This window comes from Accipiter gentilis, chromosome Z (genome assembly GCF_929443795.1).
Source record: "Accipiter gentilis chromosome Z, bAccGen1.1, whole genome shotgun sequence".
Taxonomy (NCBI): Eukaryota; Metazoa; Chordata; class Aves; order Accipitriformes; family Accipitridae; genus Astur; species Astur gentilis.
The window spans coordinates 79,005,923-79,028,234 of record NC_064919.1 but is presented as its reverse complement, the minus strand read 5'-3'; the positions used below and the strand labels follow the sequence as shown (position 1 = coordinate 79,028,234).

The 22,312-nt window shown below is 60.8% G+C and overlaps 1 protein-coding gene across 1 annotated transcript; it reads right to left on the bottom strand.

Moving 5' to 3' along the window:
- Nucleotides 1–2,162: 2,162 nt before the first annotated feature.
- On the bottom strand, nucleotides 2,163–22,116 carry ARID3C (AT-rich interaction domain 3C). Its single transcript, XM_049795796.1, has 8 exons — nucleotides 22,078–22,116; nucleotides 20,998–21,387; nucleotides 7,920–7,992; nucleotides 4,483–4,666; nucleotides 4,001–4,245; nucleotides 3,420–3,689; nucleotides 3,153–3,242; nucleotides 2,163–2,305 (listed from the first exon to the last, which is right to left on the bottom strand). The coding sequence occupies exons 1-8, from the start codon at nucleotides 22,114–22,116 to the stop codon at nucleotides 2,163–2,165; spliced, it is 1,434 nt and encodes a 477-aa protein (XP_049651753.1).
- Between the last annotated feature and the right edge of the window lie 196 nt (nucleotides 22,117–22,312).

Here is a 22,312-nt window from a genome sequence, read left to right as displayed (position 1 = left end):
CCCACTCCGAGGCCTGGTCCGCGATGGGCAGCGCCGCTGCAGCACCCTGGACAGCGCCCGCGCCGCCCGGCTGGGTCCGGGGGTCCGGGCTGGGGGTGTCCCGGGGTGGGGGGCGGGGCTGGGGGTGTCCCCGGGGAGGCTGGGGATGTCCCCCGGGGGTGACCTCTGAAGCGGGAGGCTCTATCCCCTTGGATGCCGGGGATCTGGCTTCGTGGGTGCCGGGGTGGGCCCGTCCTCATGGCTGCGGTTGGTGGGGGTGTCTGTCCCCGTGGGAGCCCCCCCGCGCCGTGCCTCTTCGTATGTATGGGTGGCTGCATGCGTGTGCAAGCGCATGTGCAGGTGCGAGCACATGTGCTTGCACACATACATGCGAGTGTGACTGCACGTGAGCGTGCATGCCACTAAGTTTGTACGGGGGAGCACAGGTGATCCGAGTGTATAAGCGTGGCGACTTAGCTGCCCGCAGGTCTCCGGGCTTTCCCATGTGCACCCATCTATGCACCTGTGAGCACCCATGTGTGTGCCTGTGTCTCCCAGCTCCAGCTGGGTCACCCGCGCCCCCTCTGGGTGCTGCCCGGGTGCCAGGCTGGCCCAGCACTGCTTGCGTCTTGCCGCGTACAACCTCACAGCCCCGTGGTCATGGCCTTAGCAGCCCCATGGCCATGCTCCTTGCCTGGCACAGGCAGCCTACCAGGGTGCCCACCCATGGGTGAGCTGCCACTGGGCAGCTTGTGGGGCAAAGCAGCCCCAGGGTCTGGCTGGCACGGCTGGAGTTGGTGCCCAGGCTGATCCAGCCCATGCTTGAGGGCTCTGGTGGGTGTAGGGCACCTGTTTGCAGCCCAGACCCCCAAGAAACTGAGGCAAATCTCTGCTGGAGGCAAAGGTGAGGTGGTCTGTGAAACCTCAGGCACTGTAGCTGCTATCCCAGTGTATCACGGGCTGTGGGGACCTCCTGCATGCCCAAACTGTCCCCAGCCTAGGCACCGGAGCTTCGCAGGTGGCACCATCTCATGCAAAGCACCCTCAACACTGGTTTGGTTCAGCAGTTCACTTCCTTTAATAGATACACAGAGTCGCGTGGCTGCGGTGGGAGTGCTGGGGGGAGCCCGGCAGCACCGAGCCCCGGCCCCCTGCGCTGAGGTAGAGGTGAGCATTGCTCCATGCTCGCCTGCTTTGGCACCCAGGGGTGCAAGCGGGTGGAGGAGGTGCCCGCCTGGCCCCAACGAGGTAGTTCAGAGTGCCCTCCATTTCCCTAACCCCTGGCTGGGGACCCTGGCATCCGGGCGGTCTTCGGTGGTGGAGGGCACTGCTGGGCCTCCCTGCCTTGCACCCACCAACAAGGTCCTCCCACTGCACAAGCCCTACTCTGACATTTAGCCCCACCCCAGCCCCACCCCAAAAAGCTCCACCCCCCCAACAACCTGTCACATCTCACCCCCCCACTCCCACCAGTTTTCCTGGTATCTGCCCCTCAGGGTGACTCCCCTGAGCTGAGGACCTGAGGGGCGGAGATGCCACCACTCTGTGGTGGCCAGGGGACACCCAAAACCCTGGAGGTGTCTCAGGGCAGGGGCAGCAAGCCCCGGCAGCACAGGAGGGCTGCACAGGGGGGTCTGCAGGGGGTAGGGGGTGCAGTATATAGGGGGTGCAGTGTATGGGGGCTACAGTTTATAGAGGCTGCAGTATATAGGGACTGTGGTGTTTGCATTGAGGGTGTGCACAGGTGATGTAGTGTGTGCACTGCGGGTGTGTATAGAGGATGCAGTGTGTACACTGGGGGTGTGTATAGGGGATGCAGTGCTTGCATTGAGGTCAGTATAGGGGCTGCGGTGTACAGGGGATGCAGCATGCGGGGCCTGGGGGTGGCTCAGGTAGCAGGGAAGGCAGGAGCTGTATGGGGGGGGGGTCACCTTGGGGCAGCGCCTGGGAAGGAAGGTGCACGTGTCAGAGGGCACGTGCAGGGAAGGGGTCCCACGTGTGGGGGTAAGGGACAAAAGGACCCACGTGGGTGCTCACAGCCTTGCACGGACACAGCTCAGTATTGCAGCAAGGGGCACCTTCGGGTCCCCCATCCCACCTTGGTGGACCAGCTGGGTCCCACAGCTCAGCCCCCCAGGCCCTGGGGATCCCCAACTGCTTTCAGGGTGGGGGGGGCATCTCCTCTACAGCGAGGAGCTGGTGGGAGTGTGGCTGTGCGAGGGGGCTGGGAGCAGTGGGCTCTGGGCTGGCACAGGGTTCGGCTGGCTCTGGGTGCTCCCTCCACCGGGTGCCGGGGGGGCCGGGGGCCGGCGGGCGAACAGGACGCCTGGGGAGCAAGAGCAAGGGGGTTAGGGCAAACCCAAGGTTGGGGGCTCCGCTCACCTGTCCCCCAGCACCCAAGCTGGGAAAGTTGGGACCAGCACCCCGGGGGGCTCCAGCCCCCCCATCACCTTTGGTGCCTCCCCTGGCCCAGCTGCCCTCACCCATGTGGGGCAGCCCACGGGGTGGCCCAGGACTGTTTGGCTGGCAGCCCTGCATGCTGATTAGCCCTGACCTTTCTGGCTTGTTAAATATTTACGTCCTGAAGGAAAAGCCATTGATCTTAATTGGGGGTGTCTCAGTGGGGCAGCCAGGGAGCTGGGGGGCATGGGATGAACTGCTTAGACAGGTAGGTGCACATCGGCACCCCAAAGAAGCCTCTGCTCCGGAAAAGCACCCCAATATCTTGCCCTGCACCCAACACCATGCTCTGCAACCAGCCAACTCCCGCACCCAGCTGGAGACCCCCTGGGTACACCAGCATTGGGGTGACCCCAAATCCAAGCCCTGCCTGCAGGACCCCATGGTGGGGGATGACCCCAGGTGCCTTGTTGCACTCTTCAGCCTGAGTCCATCCATCTATCCATGCATCCATCCTTCCATCCATCCATCCATCCATCCATCCACCCACCCCCATTTTGGCCCTTCATTGCTAGCCCCTGCTGGGGGCCAATTTCCATCCTTGCTGATCCCCTCCTTCTCCTGCCCCCTCTCCCCAGGCCCTGCCACTTCATTACGATGGATTTTATAGTAAAGACATCAGATTGAAGGAAGGACTTGCTGGCCAGGCAGTGGCTATAAGTTATTGGATTTCCCAGCCGCAATTACACGGGCCAAGCGGCCCTTCTATTTACCTGTGTAGACAACTCCATTTATTTCTATTGACATGTTGATACTGCTAATGCCGTTGGTGGACAGGTTCAATGCAGTCTCCTGTCTGTCATCTGGGGAAAGGAAATACCAATATGAGTGTTAAAAGAAACAGAAACAAGAACCTGCCCAAGAGAGAGAAGCAGGGCTCCAGCCTCTCTGGGCATCCATGCTCCCCTCCAGCCACTGCTGCTCCCTCCTCAGGTGCCAGGGGATGGGGTGACCCAAGCTGAGGTTTTGCATCTTGCTACCTCGGTTGGAGATCTTGACGTTCATGGGGAACTGGGAGGCCACGGCCAGCAGGTTGTGCTGCAGAGCGTGTTGCACCAGTCGCTGCTGCTCCTCCGATGTCATGGCCACCTTCTTCTCCGGGGGCTCCCCTGTCTCCATCTTCTCCCGCAGCTGCTCCAGCACCACTGCCTGCGAGGTGGCTGCTGCTTGGGCTGCTGTGAGGTGGTGGCTGGCCAGTCCCACCGGGATAGCGATGCGCCCTGGCACTGCTGCCGCCAGCACACTATCCTCTGCAATGACCAACAGAACTCAGTGGGTCTGCCCATTGCCACCCCAGCTCACCATCCCTAGCAGGTGCCACCTCCATCCCACTAGCATGGGGCAGGGCGGGTCACCATTCCCAGCATCTGGTCTTGGTACTCCTCCAAAGCCGGGAGAAATAAACCTTTCTTAGTCCCAGAGAGGGACTAAAAGAACCAAATTCTTCCTATTTTCCCCAAGCAAAAAGGGCAAGAGCAGACAGGGAATATCCCTGCTGCTGAAGTAGTGTCCATCCCTGGGGAGAGATGCCCACTGCAGGGCAGATGTGGTCTTCACCCACCTTTCTTAACAGTGTGCACTTGGCCGAGCTGGCCACAGCTGTGTGTGGAGATGCTAAGAGCTGGCAGAGGCATTTTGGGGGAGCCCAGCAGAGTTGGGGTGCCAGCCGGTGAGTAGTTGAAGAGTGCCGTGCCGAAAGTCTGCCTCCGTCCCTCCCGACGGTTGCTGTCGATGGCGGCTTGGAGCTCCCCGGGAGAGCTGAGCGCCCGCCTCTCACATTCATAGGGATACAGGTACTTCATATATCTGCACAGGGAGAGAGCCCAGATGAGACCCAGCATCATGCGCCTCCCAGCCAGCTCTGTGCTGAGCAGGGACCAGGGTGGGGTTAGTACCCGGGAAGGGGCAGAGCCCTCCATCTCCTTTTGGAGCACCCCATGCCAGACCCTGCTTGGAGCTCTGGGACATCTGAGCCAGTGGGTATCCCAGGGTGGGTGTCCCAGGATGGGTCTCTCCCACCCGTCGCCACTGCCGGGCACTCACTGCGTGCGGAGGGTGAAGGCAGCACTGGTGATGGAGGTAGGTAGGTTGAGGCCCTTGGTGATCTCCCGCCAGATCTTCTTGTTGATGACTTCGACCAGGCCACCCTTGTCCGTCACCAGTCGGTACAGCGTGTACAGGTCCAGCACTTGCTTGGCCATGATGGGGATGCGGTTCACGGGTGTCCCTTCCAGCCACACATGGGAGAGAGAAAAGGGTGTGGGGTGAGTCCATGAGGACCCTCACTCCCCGGGGACATGGCTCCCACCTTGTCCCCACTGCCACTGCGGGTACCAGCTGCCCCACAAGGGGAGATGCATCTCTCCATGCTGGCTGAGCACCCACACGCACTGGGGTTGCAGGCAGGACCCCAACTGCTTAAAGGCTTTCAGTGCCCTGCCTCAACAGACCTGACCCGAAATCCCCTTCAAGTGCCCTCAGCAGAGACCCTGACCCTGGTGGCCCAGTATCACCTCCCCACCGAGGCCAGGGGCAAGGAGACATGGGGTCACCATGGCTCTGTAAGACCAGCATGGATCATCACGGTCCCTACAGACATCAAGTCTGATTACAACTGCCTCCCCACTTTCCCAGCACACCCAAATAGACCCACAGCCTTGCTCTGCCTCACAGCACCTTGGGGCAATGGTCCGGGCAGTGGCTGGAGGCTGCAGCAGGGCAGAGGAGGGATAAGCATCCCATCCCATCCCGTCCTGTCCCATCCCACCCCATATTTATTCCTCCTGCAGGGTGGCGGGGCGCAGGAGGTATTGGAAAGCCATCCATTTGGCCGGGGGAGGCTGTCACGGCCACGCTTTGCCCCTCAAACGAAGCCGTCATTCACCGCCATCCTCCAGCATCCCTAATTTATGGCCCTGATATTGGCTCAGCTTCTTCACATAAGCCTGAAAAATGAGCTCTTTTTATTCCTTTACTGAGTTCATTTAACTTTTTTTTTTGTGTCTGTGTTGTTCACCCAGTCGGGAAGGGGGAGAGGAGTTTATACTCCTGGGAAAAAGGCAGAGATATTGACTTGATATCTGCTGGCGGTCCCTCACCAAGCCCTGCCTGGGAGCTGCTGCCACCAGCCCCATCACCCTGGGGGGGGCCAGTCTGAGGGCTCCCCATCACCCCAACATGCCAACGATTTTGTGGGGTCTCAGCCCCCAATCGAAGGTGTGAAGACTTCTTTTCTCTTTCCCCCTCTCCCCAGCCGTGGCGGCTAAAGAAAGCAGCTCGCCATTAATCTTGGGGCTGCATGGGGCAGGCAGCCGGTGCCCGTCCTGCTGACAAAGGGACCTGTCCGCGTCCCCGCAGAGTGATGGCCCCAGCCCCGGCCAGGGCGAGCGGCACAAAAGCCCAGGGAGGTGATGCAGCCATTGTGGTGCTGCAATTAGCTCCTTGATTGATTAATGGCCCCATGTTATCTGCAGGGCCCTCGGCTTAGCAGAGAGATGGGGGGGCCCCAGGGACCCCTGGTGAGCGAATGCAGAAATAGTTCCCCTGTGTCCCAGCTTGCCACTTTTGGGGTGCCACGGAGGCTGGGGCATGGGGATGAGGTGGCCCCCTGCCTGTACCCCACTTCTGATGGCATCACCCCCATGTGCCACTGGGGCCAGGTGTCCCTGCCCTGTGCCACGGGGTCCCTGATGTCCTCCCCAGCAGGGCTGTCCCCAACCCATTTATCAGACCCATTAATTTTCCAACCTGCTCACAAATGCCAGTGCCAAAACTGCCCTGACAAACAGAAGGGGGAATGCAGGTCCGTTCATTAGGGCTCACCCTGTAGGCACTGATCCCCCCTGGCCCACTGCCACCTTGGGGACACAGCCCTGGGGCCGCAGCCCCCTGCCCATGCACCCTTGGGTGCCCCAGCAACACCCGTGCTGACTCATGGGTGCTGCTTCTCAGCCAGCTCCCGACGACCCCCGGGATGTTGTCCCTGCCCCGCAGCCCCTCTGTCCCCTTTCTTTTTGCTACCTGGTTCCAAAATCCTCCACTCATCCAACAGGCACATGCACACCCACACCCCCACACCTGCCTGCCCACCCACTCGGAGGAGGTGTGGGATGGAGGGGACAGGAATGGGACAGCTGGACACAGAGGGGTGAGGAGCAGCATTGGCAGGGAAGCATTGGGCTCCCTCCCTCCTCCCTGCACCACCAGGCACTTGCTTAATTAGCCCCAGCCCCAATGGTGAGGGAGTTAATTAGCTTTGGAGAGAGAGATAATGAAGCTGCAGAATAGCCCATGAATCTTGTGGCTGATAGATGCTGGGGGGCCGAGGCAGAGTGGATGCTCCCACTTGCTTCCCGCAGCCTCACACCAAGGCCAGGGAGTCTGGGGGCACCCATGGGGCAGTACCCAGACCCCTCCTGCCTCTAGCCTGGCTCCAGCATGAGCACCACGGCCGTGCCACCTACCTGCAGCAACACAGCCCTGAGTGAAATGAATTTGTGGGGTCTCAGCCCAACCCAAAAGTTGATGACTGCTGCCCCACAGGCCAATGGGTACCCTCACCACCCTTCCCACAGGCACGGCTTGGGGGCGACTGCCCCTTTTTGCCCACCCTCACCCCACACATGGCCAGCCCCACTGCTCCCGCATGACCCCCCCCCCCCCCCCAGCCTTCCCCTGTTAATTAGCTCAGCATTAACCTCTGCCTGGGGTTTACTGGCTATCGAGCGGCATGTTCATTAATCCACACACCAGCAAAAGGCTCTAATTAATACAGCTGGCCACACGCCCGCGCTCGGCAACTTTTAATTGTCGCAGGCCTGGCCGGGGAGGGCGAAGGTTAAAGCATTTATCGAGTCCCCGGGAGCCGTCTTGGCCCCCCATGCTGATAGCAAAGATTTCCAATGCAGCAAGGCTGGCTGGCGAGCCCTTAACCCCTGGGTGCCCAGCGCTGCCCAGAGCACTGACCCCACTCCTGCAGCATCATGGGCATCGCTAAGAGGTACCAGTAATGAGCCTTCTCACTGGGCACTGCTAAAGGGGAGCCCTAGGGCATCACTAAAAGGCCCTGCAAACGGGCACTGCTAATGGGCATCATTAACAGGTGTTGCTAATGGCTGTCACCAAGGTGTATGCTAACGAGCATCCCCACCAGGCATTGCCAATGGGCATCCCTGCTGGACATCGCTAATGGGCATCTAATGGGCATCCCTAACAGGCATTGGCAATTGGCATTACCAGCCCCAGCTCTGGCCGGGGGAGGGGGGGGGGGGGGGGGGGTGGAAGAGGGTGGGGGAGGGGGGGAGAGAGGGCAGTGGGAACCCCTCTGGCCAGCAGCCACCTAGTGGGGGGGGTGTCTGCCTGGGGCAATGGGGGCAAATCTGCTGGGTGTCAGTTTATGCATGGCATGTGTGTGTAGGAGCCCCCCCCAGGCAGCCAAGGCAGGGGTGTCAGTGGTGCCCACCCCAGCCACCCACCTTTACCTCTCTTCTGCATGAAGCCGAAGAGGTCATCCAGGAACTCCTTGCGTTTTGGGTCCTCGTCCAGTTCGTAGAGCTGGGGGCAGGAGAGAGAGGGGTCAGTGCTGCTGGCACATGTGGGTGTGCAAGGCAGAGGGGGCAGTGCCGGCAGCAGGACCCTGCCTGTGCCAGGACCTGGCATCACCCCACCTGCCTGCTCTGCCAGAAATGAGAGGCTCTCCCTGCGCCAGGGACAAGATCCCCTTGTGCACCCTCCGTGCTGGCAGCACTGGGCTCTCCCCATGCCTGGGGCCAGGTGTGGGCTCCCCAAACACCACTGAGTTTTGCATCCTTGCTGCAGAGATGCTGCATCTCTGCCCCAGTTTCCCCTGCCCCTCGCCTCTCTAGGTGGAGGGATGACAGTGTTTAAGCCTGGGAAGATGATGCCAATGTAGACAGAGCAGCAGCAAATCCTGGGCCCCCAGGCAGGTCCCTGGGACAGGGATGCTCAGCCCTGCTCTGGCTCAGAAACCTCCAGGCACTGCCCAGTGCCAGTGTTCACCAGGTCACAGCATGGGATCAGCATCCTGCAGGGACACGCATCCAATGGCACAGTGGAGATGCTGGTCCCATCCCTGGGCAGGGTGAGCTGGCGGGTCCAGGGCGCTGGGTGCTGGCGAGGGAGCCGCAAGTGCCAGGGCTGCCCTACTCAACCGGGGTGACAGGGCTATCGACAACCTGATAAGCATGGCTCAAGCCATGTCACTGTGGAACGGGGCCTGATCGATGGCCAAGGAAAGCGTGAAGCGCCTCCACAAAGGGACACGGTGCCAAATCCTCCTCCTTCAGCTGGCCACCATGACCCCAAAGCCACGGCCCTTGGCCAGTCACGGGGACCCCAAATCCATCTTCCTTGGCAGCACATGGGAAGCAGGGTGTGAGAGTGGCAGTGACATGTCCCTGCAAGGCACGAGGACCTCTGGCAGTGGATACACATGTGCAAAGCCAGATTTGTGTGCACTGTGTGCAAGTGCATGAGCCTCAAACTGCGAATGCACTGACACTGGTGCTCTTGCGTTCTGGCAAGTTTGTGGGAGCACCGATGTGTATGCAAGCCAGTGAGCGTGCACGCGGTTGCACAGATGCACACATACGGACAGCTGTGAGGATACTTATGTGTGTTGAATGGATGCAGGTCCGGATGCATGGACACAAACCCCCCCAGGCTGAGCTGACAGATGGCACTGGGGAGGCAAGTGCAGCCCCTACATCAGGGACACGAAGCGCCGGCTCCGTGCGAAAGCCAGGGCTCGCCTGATTCCAGCACAGCGCCTGGGTGACCATGACAAATTGGAGCCCGCCAGATCGATGGCCCAGCAGTAAAAGTCAGAGCACATGAAGGAAAAATTAGCACCAATCGAAGGTGCTATAGACACCAATTCCTCCCAGCAAGCCCGGCAAGAATTTAAAGCCATTGAAAAGAAACAAAACTCAGCAGTCCAGAATGGATTTCCAAAACATATACAAAGAAATGCAAGCTGGAAAACAAAGTCAGGGACAAAATAGAGTCGTTTAAAAAACAATTGTGCTGGGAAAGGCCGTTAAAAACCAATAGAAAGGGAGCACCCCCCCCATCACACAGCACATCATTCACGGACAGATAAAGGGAGCTGTGCTGTGGAGATGTCAGGCTGCAGGGATGGGGGGGATGCAGCGATGTGATGGGGACACATAAATGCAGGGATATGGGGATGCAGAGACATGGGATTGTAGGGATGTGGGGATGCAGGGATGGGGCAACATGGGGACACACAGGGATGCTCCTACAGACACCCCATGGTTCCCATCACTTCATGGACACATCTAACAGTCCCTCACATAACCCGTGGCTGTCAGCTGCCTGTCTCTTGTCTAACAGATGGGTGCTAACTGCCTGTCCCTAACCTAGTCTATGGGTGCTACTGCCTACCTCCCACCACACCCATGGGTGCTGACTGCCCGGCTCTGAGCCACTCCAAGGTGCTCCATCCCTGTCCCTTCCTTGCCCTCTGGGTGCCATTTACCTGTCCTCTCCTTGCAGCAGGATGCTCTTGGGGTGCCCCAGTCCCTGGATGCCAGCACCCTGTCCCTCCCCTCCACCGCTCCCTGCCCTGCTCTGTGCCCCCTCCCCATTGCCTGCCCTTTCCCAGGAGTTCCTCAAGCCATCCATTACAGCAACTAGGCCAGGCTTGGAGCAGAACTCCAGGGGGCTGCTTTGATTTCTGCCCAGGGAAGGCTGCGTGAGACAGGCTTTGCCTGCATTTCCCTGCCTCTCCCTGCCTGCAGCAGGACTCCAGCCCTCACCGCTCCCCACCAAGCCTGTTTCCACCCACTGTGATCTCCTGTCTCGTCAAAAGCAGGAACAAACCCTCCAAAACCAGCAATAGCTGCCCATCCCACAGCAGGGCGAAGCCACCGCCTTCCCAGGGGGTCAACCCAGTGGGTGGGCTCCTGCACCCACCCCTCCACTGGGCCCCCGGGTGCCACTCATGTTTCTCATTCCACCAAGGCAGGCAGGATCCCACCCGGCACGTGCTGCCACTGCCTCCAGCCCCCAAAACAGGTGTGACCTCCAAGTGTCGGGATCTATTTTTCCACCATTTATTAACCTCTAACCTTTTATCTGTGGGCCACTGAGATGCAAAAACACATTACATCAAACGGGGAGCAAAGGTCGGCTTTTAAGCGGAGACGAGAGTGGAGCTAACAGGGGACCAGGCGGCAGCAGCAGGGCCCTCAGGTGCACTGGGAATGCACCAGGTGTCCCATGAGATGTGGGGATGCTCAGGCTAGACAGGAGGTGGTTTTGGGGGATTCTTGCTGATGGGGAGTGGGCTGGGTTCCAGCCAAGGCTGGCTTTGGGGGATTCTTGCCGATGGGGAGTGGGCTGGGTTCCAGCCAAGGCTGGCTATGGGATCCAGGTGTCACAGGTTCACAGGAGTGGCATAAGGGTGGTGGCATGGGTGGTGGTCTGCCACAGCCTCCAGGCAAGGAGGGACCCTCAAACAGTCCCAGCCCTGAGGCAGGAGCCAACTCCGTCCCTTACCCAGGGCTCCAGGCCCTGCCACTCACCCTCCTCCTACTCCTGCAGGGTGGGCACTGTGGTCCCCTCCTGCCTCACCTGGGGACTGACCATCTAAGAGGCAGATCACAACCCCCCACGGTCACACACAATCCCTGTGGGGGGGGACACGCCTCATGTGGGTGTACAGAACCCCACATGGGCCGACACAACCCCACACAGGTGTGCACAAGCCCATGCAAGCATATACAACGCTACACAGGCATGCGGAACCCTGTATTGGCTCGCACAACCCCAAGTGAGTGTACACAACCTCACGTGGGTACAAACAACCCCACATGAGTGTGCACAACCCTTCATGGGAACACACAACTCCACACAAGCATGTGCACAACCCTACATGCACGCACATCCACCCAGGGCCACGCACAAGCTTGCGTGGGCACATACAACCCTGCACAAGCATGCACAACCCTGCATTGGTGTGCACAACCCTGCGTGGACACTCAGAAGATCACATGAGTGTGCACAACCCTGCACACACACACACAACCGGCAAAGGCACAAATCCCCACACAGGCACATACAACCATGTCCAGATGCGCACAGCCTCCTACGGGCACGCACAACCCCAGGTGAGCACACACAGCCTTTCGTGGGTGCACACAACTCTGCACAAGCAGCCACAACCCCATACACGCATGCACAACCCCACACAGACAAGCACAAGCCCAGACAGGCATGCACAAGCCCAGACTGGAACACACAACACCAGATGGGCACACAGAACCCCATACGCGCGTGCACAACTCTAGACAGGTATGCACAACCCTGGACGGGCACACACAACCCCAACTGGGTATGCACAGCCCCAGACAGGCATGCACAGCCCCAGAGAGGCACAGCCCGCAGGGACACCCACCACCCCAGAGCATCCCCCCACTGCGCACCTTGGAGCAGTGGGGCAGGACTTGCCCGGGGGCAGTTGTGCAACATGAGCAGCGGCTCCTGCTTGTGGTGACCTATGAGCAAGGACCCTTTTAATCGTGTTTGTATTGATATAATTAGTAACTCATTTAACGCCATCAATGTAACTATATACCTCTATAAACAGAAGTATTAAACTGTCAAGCCTGGGGATCGATATCCCGCTGGTGCGCAGCACAGCTTTACTCTGCCAACCTCGGGGCCCCCATCCGTGGTGCTTGGCCCCCCCAAAAGCCATGGGACTCCCAGCACCGCCCCAGCTTCACCCAGCACTGCCACGCCGGTGCTGGTGTGGGGCCAGAGCAGGGTGTCCTCATCCCCACCCCACCCTGGGTGCAGCTCCGGGGACCACGCTCCCTCCTGTCATTCCATTGCCATGGCGACGTCTTTATTCCTTAAGGGATGGGGATAACGGGGCTTGTCAAGCAGGTTAAAGGTCAGCGGGTCGAACATGGTTTATTAAAGGGATGCAAATAGACCTTGTGCCTCCCCCTCACCCTCACCGCCATTAAATAACATCATTAGCACCTCTCGCTCACCCAGGAGAAGCCTCTCCCAGAGCCGGTGGGGCTTGTAGGGCTGGATCTGGGGTCCCTGGCACCCCTTAGCCCCGCTGATTGCCTAGGCAGAGGAAGGATGCGGTCAAGTGCTAAGCCACCCCTCAGGCACCTCCAGGCTGCCCTGCTCCAGCGAGCCCCCCCTAGCCTCCCCCGGGCCCTGCTGCCAAGGGAAGCAATCGCAGCAGGACCACCCGCAGCCCCCACTCAGCTGCCACCTCCTGCTGGCAGTGAGGGCTCAGATCAGCAACCAGGATTTAATCCACTTAATACGAGCTGTATTGATCCCGGACCCTGCTCAGCTCCCCCCAGCCTTGCATCCCCCCCCAACTCTGGGCAACTTAATATGCACCACATTGATTAGCCGCACTGCTAATTTTTCCATCTGGCCGCTGCTCACGCAGGGAGCTCAGGTAACACTTGTCTCCGTGCTCCCCCCCAGCCCCCCGGGGTGCAGCCGCACACCACGGGAGGCTGACTGCTGACAGGCTATTTTGGAGCCCTTGCACCCCTCCGGAGCATCACTGTTGCCTCTGAGCTGGGGGTTCGCGGCTCCTTCCCCAGGAAGATGGGGCACAGCCAGGCACCAAGACACTGGGGTGTCCTCCCCTGTGTCCTGATGGCATAGGGGGGACAGGAAAGCCATCAGTGCCTCAGTTTTTACCCTGCAGGCACTGGCTATTCCCAGTTGATGCACAGCCCTGTGCACCCCGGGGTGCAGGGACCCCAACAGCGTCCACTGTCAGAGCCCTCCCAGTGTCCTCCAGCCATGGGGCACACACAAAAGAGCTGAGGGCTCATGGGTCCCCCCCCCCCCTTCCTCATTGCCAGAGCTGGGGGGCAGTTGACTCCCTGCCGGGCACAAACCACCCCCTGACCTTGTGAGCCACTGCTCACCGTCGTTAATAAGTTAATGGTTATGGGACGCCTTTGCCGGGATGCCTGCTGCATTTGAAGGTGCTGGCAGCTCTTGGGGGGTGGGGGGCTGCACCCCTGACTCCACAGCACCAATGGGCACCGGGGTGCTCGGTCACCCCAACATCCCCAGCCTCAGCGGTCACCCCACCAGTGTGGCTGGACACCTCCGTCCGGATCCCTCTCCCAGTGTCGCGGCTCCCCCTCAAAAGCCTTTCATCATGCTTAATATTTAACGGCGCTTTATAGAGTAGCAGGTTTAATCAGCACTGATAATGCGGCAGATCCGGCAGGTCATTAAAACCCCCCTTCCCGCCGCAGCGGGCGCCGCTGCTCTCGGGAGAACCGCCTGCTGCAAACATTAACCTGGCTTCATGCAAAGTGAGGGACTGTTTGCTGGCAGCGCTGGCCTTGGGACGGCAGGTCCCCCACCCATAGCCCAGCCCTGGGGTGAAGGGGGGGCTCACAGCATTCCTAGCCTCCTCCTCAACCCATTTTGCAGGAGGGGAAACTGAGGCACGGCATGCCAGCATGGTTCCCCCAAGGGTTGGAGCCAGAGGAAACATGCTGTGTGGTGCCATTGTGGGCACCATCCGTGGCCCTGTCCCGCCATCCCACATCCGTCTGTCTGGGGGCTATGGCACAGGGGGGCGGTCCTGGCTCCTGGTGAGTGCGCGTCCCCCACGATCAGCCCCTTGTTACTCGTTCATGGCTGAGCAGGCAGGGAGTCAATGAGGGGATTTGTTCGGGTTAACCTCCCTGACCCACTGCTGTTTGCCACGCCACCACCTCCCCCTCCATCCTAGCTTTCCTCTCCATCCCTGCCTCCCCCTCCATCCTTGTCTCTCCCTCGAACCCTCCTGGGGCAACCGTGGCCAGGGGACCCCCCTCCAGCACCAGCACCACCCCAGGTGTCCCCCAAGAGACATGCATATGCACACTCACTACAAGTGCATGGGTGTGCACACAGGGCATGTGCTTGCACGTGTGGAGATCTGTGCTTGCACACACCTGCTATAGAGTGGGGTGAATATGGGGGTACACACCTGGGGCGGCTGTGTGCACGCCTGGGATGTGCATTGGGTGCTTGGTGACACTCCCCCACCTCGTGCACCTCTAGCCCCATCCCTTTCCTCTGGATGCTTTGAAGGGATGATGGGGGAGAAAGAGCTGGTGCTTCCCTCCCCCCCCCCCCCCATGCCAGCAACCTCGGCCCCCACCTCTGCCTCTGGAAGAGCTGCATGCCTGAGCAGAAAGGGTGTCTGGGGCTGGTGCTCGCTCCTGCCCTGCCACCAGACACTGGACATGGATGCTGGATCCAGGATGGAGCAGCCCCAAGTCGCAGCCTACGGGGTGGAACACAGCCCCACTGACATGGTCATCCCCAGTGGGTGCCCTGTGCCCCAGGGGACAGGTCTCCACAGCCCCCATGTACAAAACCCATCACACTCACCCTCTGCATGCTCATACACCCAGTGCACTCCCACTCACACACTCACACAGCCCCCAGCTTGCTCTGCACAGGCACACATCGTGTGCACGCTCTCCTTGTGCACACTCACCCCCAGGCACACTCTCCTTGGGCAAAGAGCCCCCCCTTGCATGCTCACACATGCCCCTATATGTGCTCTCCCTCTGCACACACAGCCCCCTGTGCGTGCTTATGCACCCCCTATACACTCTTCCCACGCACACATGCTCCTTGTGCAGTCATCCATACCCTTTACACACTCTCCCTGTGCACACCCACACATCACGTGCACACTCACACACCCTCTATACCCACACACACCTTTTGCACACACACCCTGTGCACACTCACACATCCCTTATACACTCTCTCTGTGCATACGTACACACCTGCTGTGCATGCTCATACATCCCACACACATTCCCCCTGTGCAAACACCCCACTCGTGCACGCTCATACATTCCCTACGCATTCTCCTTGTGCACATACACACACATCCTGTGCACACTCATGCAATCCCTATACACACTTTCTCCGTGCACGCACCCCCCTTGTGCATGCTTATGCATTCCCTGTACACTCTCTCCCTGGTGCACACTCATGCAGCCCCTACACACGCTGTCCCCTATGCATGCTCATCTCCACACACATGTGAGCTTGCTCCCACATGCCCACATAGCTGCAAAACCCCATGGGCATCCTGGTGGGAGCAGATCCCACCTCCCCAAGGCCAGATCCTACCTCCTCACCGCAGCCCTGCCCAGCCTGCTGCCGGCACAGGGGATTTACCTCCATTATTAATGCCATTAGTGGATTAGCAGAGGCCCAAGTCAGCAAGAAGGTGCATACCCCCCAAATTCCCCACTCACATCTGATTCCAGGGCGGCAGCCAGGGAGGGTGCCGGAGACAGCCACCGGGTGGGGGGCCCTGCTGACACTCCTCTCCCACCTGCTGCTGCCTTTATTTTCACACCCTTGATTAGTTTTTACACCTCTATTTGGAGCCCCTGATCCCAAGCCCTCAGGACCCCTCGGTTGGAAGATGGTGTCACGGCAGCCGCCGAGGCTCTCAGCATCCCCTGGACTGCAGTGGGGCTGTGAAGGGCCCTGGGGGGTAGCAGGGGGACCAGGGGGCTGGCACCCACCAGGACTGCTCAGCACAGAGGGCTGGGGCAAGGGGCACAGGGGTAATTTTGGTGGGGGGCTCAGCCCCCAAACCCTGCCTTAAACACCCACAGGTTCATACAGCTCTGTACGTGGAGACACTGGTCCATGCAAGAGCAGCAGTGCCAATATACGCTGGGATGCTACACGTGTCCCTATTCATACACACAGGTGTGTTCAGACACATATGGGCACACCATACACATGTGGGCACACACAGGGTGCCATATACACCCCCCCCACACACATATGGGTCCATAAACACTTGGCCACATCTGTGCAAACTGGGGTACTCATACAGGTCCATAAGCACGTACCAGCACCCACACTAGTTCATACACACTTGGGCACTTATATGGATCCATACACACACATAGGGTCTCCCAGAGATCCTTACACATGTGGGCACTCCTTACACACATATATGGGTCCACACACATGCATCAGCACTCACACAGGTTCAGACACACGCAGGCATACCCCTACACTTATAAGGGTATTTATATGGATCCATACACTCATGTTGGTCCGTATGCAAACACACACACTCAGAACACCTCCGTATGCACTCCCAGCCAGTACCCCAACAGCCCCCTGCTCCTGCCCCGTGCCCCTACACTCCGGGCTGCCAGAGCTGTTGCTGCTGGAGATTAGCACGCTGACCCTTGCCACTGCCACCACTTCCCCGCTGCAGGTGGTCCCAGCCCCAGGGCAGAGCTCTGCCTGCAGGTTTGCTGCTGAGAAGCCCCCAGACAGCTGTAGACAGGAGCAAACACCACGTCCATACCCTGGGCCTCTGCGGTGTAACCAGAGACCCTCTAATTTAGCCCCGGGAGCCCTTCAGTTGTTGTTCCTGCACCTGGGTTGAAGATCCGCTGCTGAGGCTGGGGGGGGGGGCTGGGGGAGGGAGACCACCTCCCTCTCCCCAGGGTGCCTCACCTGAGCTGCCTCCATTCCCTGGCAGGCAGGGACAACCCTGCAGGAGAAAGCAATGGGGATGGAGGCATGAGGCCATGCACTGCAGGCCCGGCCACTCCCATTTGGGGATGACCCCGAGGCATGAGGCAGAGGTCTGCGGCACAAGGAGGGCTGCAGCCAACTCAGAGCACTTTCCTCCAGGCTTTGAAGTGCAAGTGCATGCATTGACAACCGGTGAGCCTCCCCTAAACTAATGTAAAGAGCAGGTGGGTGCAAGAGGAGACTGCCAACATCACAGGGTGCATGGGGCAGGAGCAGCACCATGGCAAGAGGAGGAACAGCCACACCAGGGCTGGCTGAGGATGATGGCAAACAGCTGCCGGCAAAGCCAGCTATCGCCAAATTAACCGCTGAGGCTACCAGAGAGCCAAGAGTCCCCAAAGGACTGGCTGGGGCTCATCCCCCCAGCTGCTCCTGGACAGGGAGGAAGGAGCTCTGAGGAGTCCTGATCGCCCCAACCGCAACCAGAGAGGTCTGAACACGCTGGCAAGGAGGGCATCCTCCTGCCAGCAAATGCTCTGCTTCCAGAGAGCTGGACACAAAACCCAGGTTTTTGAGTCCTTCCTGCCCTGAGCCTTCCCACAGGGCCACCTCTGGGTAGAGCTGGGGGATGGAGACAGAAGTCCCAGGTTCTGGTGCTGCTCTTCCATTGCTTGGAGGAAACCAGGGTGCCCATCCCTATGTGTGTGCATGGGTCCCTGAGGGTGAAAGCTGAATTCATGGGGCTGAGCTGCCACCAGCAATGCCAGGTTCTTCCCAGTGCTCTCCAAGTCAAATGTGCGATGCAGCACTGCAGCATCGCAACTTGGTGGCATCCCCAACCCCAGGAAAGCTGGGGTTCATGGGTAGCATACAGTCAGACCCCACTGGGTGCCCCCCACCCCGGGGCTGGGGCTGCCTCGCAGCGCTGGGTGCGGAAGATGTCCCGGACCTTTGCCCAAGTCTCTACCCATGTGTCCTTATCAAGTGTACATAGACCGGCGCCGGGGGCTGATGCAAGAGGCAGGGGTGAGGGGGTCTCACAACCCCTTAACATCAGAGTGGCTCTCCCAGATCAGAGCAAAGGTCCCACCAGCTCCCCCAAACTGGCGCCTCAGAAAATGTGTAAAACCAGGGGACACACATGGGATATTTCCCCAAAATGCTCCTCTGGATGAAGCAGTGTTTGCCTATTAACCCTGAAAGGGTTTATCCACCACATCCTCATCCTCTGCTCCAATTTTTAGCACCACCACGCTGTGTGGAAAAACCCCCATGGCTGGTCCTGCACCAACCTCCCACCCCACCCCCATCAGGGCGCCCTCCTTGCTGCCAAGAGCCACGGAAGCGTCTCCCTGCCTACCCACCGCAAACCAGCCTGGATTTGGTGGTCCCTGTTCACTTAGCTCTACCACCCAGGAGGGTGACAGCAAGGACAGACCCTGAGTCCTGTCCCGGGTGATGCCAGCAGTGCCATGTTGGCAGGGGGAAGCTTCAAGCAGGAGGTGCTGGTAGTAAACACAGCCCTGGCCACTGCCTGGTCTCTCCCCAGCTCCAGGAACCCCATGCCCACATTGCCAGTTCCCTGGCAAGTTGCAAGCAGGCACGTGCTGCCCTCCCATGCCCCACAGCATCACAGCCCAGGCCCTGGGAAACCTCTGAAAGCCCCAGCACAGCCACGCTCCCCACTCAACCCCCACTGAGAACCGAGAACCTGTTTCCCAGGCTGGGTGAGGCACAGCCCTGCAGCCTGGGGACAGCCCAGGGGGGACACGTTCATCCCAGGCAGGGGCATGTCCCCTCCCAGGCAGGGTCATGTCCCCTCCCAGATGATCACAGAGGGGGGACAGGAGTGACAGCCACCCTGCAGACCCCAACACAAGCTGGCACGACGGCCTGCCCCAAACTGTCACCCCATACATGGCAGCACCACGCAAAGGCAGGGCAGGGCTGGTCCCTGTAACTCCTTTCCCCTCTCCCTGTCCCATCCTGTATAAGCCGTCCAGAGGCAATTTGGCACCTTGTCCCATGCACCCAGGGGTACTGAACACGATGGACATCCCACTGTCCCCTGGTCTGGCTGGGACATGCCATCAGGTGGGAAACCCAGGCGTGGGTCTCTGGAGCAGCGATCCATCACCCTTCCAATCAGGGTTGGAGAAAAAAGAGCAAGCGAGGAAGGAGCCAGCTCTCACCCTGGGAACTGGTGGTAGGATTTATCCCCTGCCCCTGCCATCCACCTCCTGGTATTCACACTGTGCTGCCGGCTTTGCTCCTGCCTCACAAGAGGAGCGCGGGCCATCCCAGCCAGGGCCAGAGCATGAAGCTGAAGGACAAGAAATGCCAGGGATGCTTTCTCTGTGTAAAGCCTCCCCAGGCTCAGGAGGGAGGAGCAGCTTCCCACCTCCCGGCTGACCCCAGGAACCGGACAGTCAGCCTTTTTTCTGCGCAGCGGGGTGTAACGTAACACTTCCCAGACAAGCTATTCGGCCTATGCAGTGCACCCACCCCAGACCTCTCCAGGTTGCTTTTGAGGCAGCGTTGGGTGCTGGCAGCCTCCCCAGGCACGGCCATGGGGCACACGCTGCCTGCGCCCTGCCTGCACCCATATCTGCTGCCTTGCAGGCAGGCGCCCAGGGTGGTGAGCCCTGGCCCTTCCGAATAACATCATGTTGTGCAACCTCAAAACAGAAAAGGCAGCAGCACGGCCCCGCGGCGCCCAAAAGTTGGGTGCCTGCTGCTGTCCCCATTCCCTCCTGCCAGAGCCACTGTGGATGAGCCAGTAAGTCCCCTCGTCCCACTGTTCCCTGAGCAATGCCATCCTAAAAAGCCATACACTAGCTGTACAGGGACATGTCTCCCTGCTCCGTCCCCTCACCACACCCTCCCTTGTCACCCAGCCGGCCACCAGCGTCACCCCTCTCTCACCGCACAATGAAGCTGAGCACATGCGGAGGACAAACCCGACCTGGCGCCGTGCAGTATACAATCACACTCACGCTCACACCCGAGCACGGAGCGGCACCCACTGTGTGCGAACCAGCACAGATGGGATCCATGCACATTAAATAGAGAGAGGCCTTTCTTCCACCCCTATATATGAGCCCTCTCCCTGCGTCAGATCTCTGTGGGACAGGGGTCTCCCCTATGCCCACCAGGAGTGAGATGACAGGGTCGACACGCTGCTCCCTCCAGCCAACGTAAGAAATCAATGAGCTGCATTGACCAGATCTAATATGCCCTGGGCCATGTGAAGACACGGGGGAGCTCGGCTCCGTAGCCCACCAGCTCCTTGGGGTGACCATGTACCAGAGCCCTTGCCCTTGTTTGTCTCTCCAAAACCTCCATGGACAGGGGGTCACCCTGTTTTACCCGTTACAGAAAGCACCAGGGATGGAGATTGCATGGGTCAGGGTGGGCACAGGGAGGTGCCTGGACACTGGGCACCCTGTCATGCCACAGGGCCTGGGGACAGGCATATGGGACACCAAAGAGGCGGGGGACATGAAGTAGGGGTGAGATGGGGTTTGGTGGTGAGGAGGCGGGGAGCACATGAGGATGCCTTTAGGGTGGGACAGGGCTCCGGGACAGGGACAATGAGGAGCATTCAGGGGGTACCCATCTGGGGCAGGATGTGCTCTGGGACAGGGGTGCTGGGTTGCACTGACCGTGCTTGCCTGGGATGAGGTTTGGGGGCAGTGGAGGGGGCCTAGGGGGGGTCTCATTTAGGGTGGCATGATAATAATGTCTGGGGGTAATGGGGGTACCGGTTATGTCTGCTTGAGGTGGGAATGGGATGGTGCTTGAGGTAGTGGGGGTGCCCATTTAGGGTGGGACGCAGACGGGGTTTGGGGGCAGTGGGGGGCATAAGCAGCCTGAATTCAGGGAAGGCTGAACTCCGAGTTTGGGGGCCGTGGGCAGACACCGGGGATGCTCGCCTGGATCGGCCGGTGCTGGTGCCAGCGCACCGGGGTGGCGGATGCCTCCTACCTGCTTGAACTGCTCCTCGTAGGTCCACTCGTGGTGCGGGGGGGGCGGCGGGTCGCGGGGCTCCCCTTCTTCCTCCTCCTCCTCCTCCTCCTCCTCCTCCTCCTCTTCCTCTTCTTCCTCCTCCTCCTCCTCCTCCTCCTCCTCCTCCCCCGCGGCGGCGGGCGGCGGGCGCGGGCCGGGGGCCGGGCGGCGGCGGGGAGCAGAGGGCGGCGGCCCGGGACCGGGGCCGGGGCCGGGGCCGGGGCCGGGGCTGGGTTCGGCCGGGAGCCGTCGGGGAGGGCCGTCGGGGCCGCGGGCCAGGCGGGCCGCCTGCTGCCGCTGCAGGCTCTCCATCACCGCCGCCAAGCGTAGCCCCCCCGCCGCCCCCGGCCCCCGCGGCGGGGCGGCCGGCTGCGGGCACAGGGCACGGCCTCAGCGCCTCCGCCGACGGAGGAGGAGGAGGAGGAGGAGGAGGAGGAGGAGGAGGAGGGAGGGGAGGAAGCACCCCCCACCCCACCCGCTCCCGGGGGCCCTGCCCAAAAGTTGGCCGCGGAGCCGCCGCCGCACCGGGCGCGGCACCCGCTGCCGGAGGGGCTGCCCTCCCCACCGGGACCACCCGGCACCCTGTCCTCCCGGGCACCGGCACTCCGCGACCTCATCCCCGCTCCTCCGGGGGACGCCTCCCCCGCTCCCACTGGGGACAGGTCCGACCCGGGACCCCCGTGGCTGTCTTGCGCGGAGCCCCCCTCCTCGGTCCGCTGGGGACCGTGTCCTGCTGGGACCCCCCCGCCCCGGTCCCACCGGGGACCGCGTCTTGGAGATCCGGGGACCCCCCTTCCCAGTCCCACCGGAGACCCTCTGCCCCGACGGTCCCACCAGGGATCGTCTCCTACCGAGCGCTCCCCCCGCCCCGGCCCCGCCGGGGACCCCGTCCCGGTCCCACCGGAGATGCCCCCTCGGTCCCATCGGGCGCCGTCTCCTCCCGGGACCCTCCTCCCGCTCCCACCGGGGACCCCGCTCCCGCTCCCTGTCCGACCCGGGGTGCCCGCACCCCGCTCCCGCCGTGCACCCCCGCGCTACGGGGGCCCCTCCGTCCCTCACCAGGGCGGGTTTGGCCGCCAGGCTGGGGTTTTCCACCATGCCGCCGGCTCCGAGCGCCGCCCGGGGCTCGCCCCGCCGTCCCGGGGGGCACGGCCGGCTGCTCCGCCCGGTCCCGGCCCGCCGCTCACATGGCGCCGCGCCCGCCGATATTTCTTTTATTCCGCAGCAGATGAGGGTGGGTGGGATTTTTCCCTCTTTTCTTTCTTTCTCTCTTTCTTCCTTTTTTTTTTTTTTT

Excerpts from the sequence above, each read along its gene's own strand:
- ARID3C (XM_049795796.1), bottom strand. The coding sequence starts at position 22,116 with ATGGTGGAAAACCCCAGCCTGGCGGCCAAACCCGCCCTG. Across the intron at positions 7,993-20,997 it reads ACGAGGAGCAGTTCAAGCAG|CTCTACGAACTGGACGAGGA; the intron begins GTAGGAGGCATC and ends TCCTGCCCCCAG. Across the intron at positions 3,243-3,419 it reads CGTCAAGATCTCCAACCGAG|ATGACAGACAGGAGACTGCA; the intron begins GTAGCAAGATGC and ends TCCTTTCCCCAG.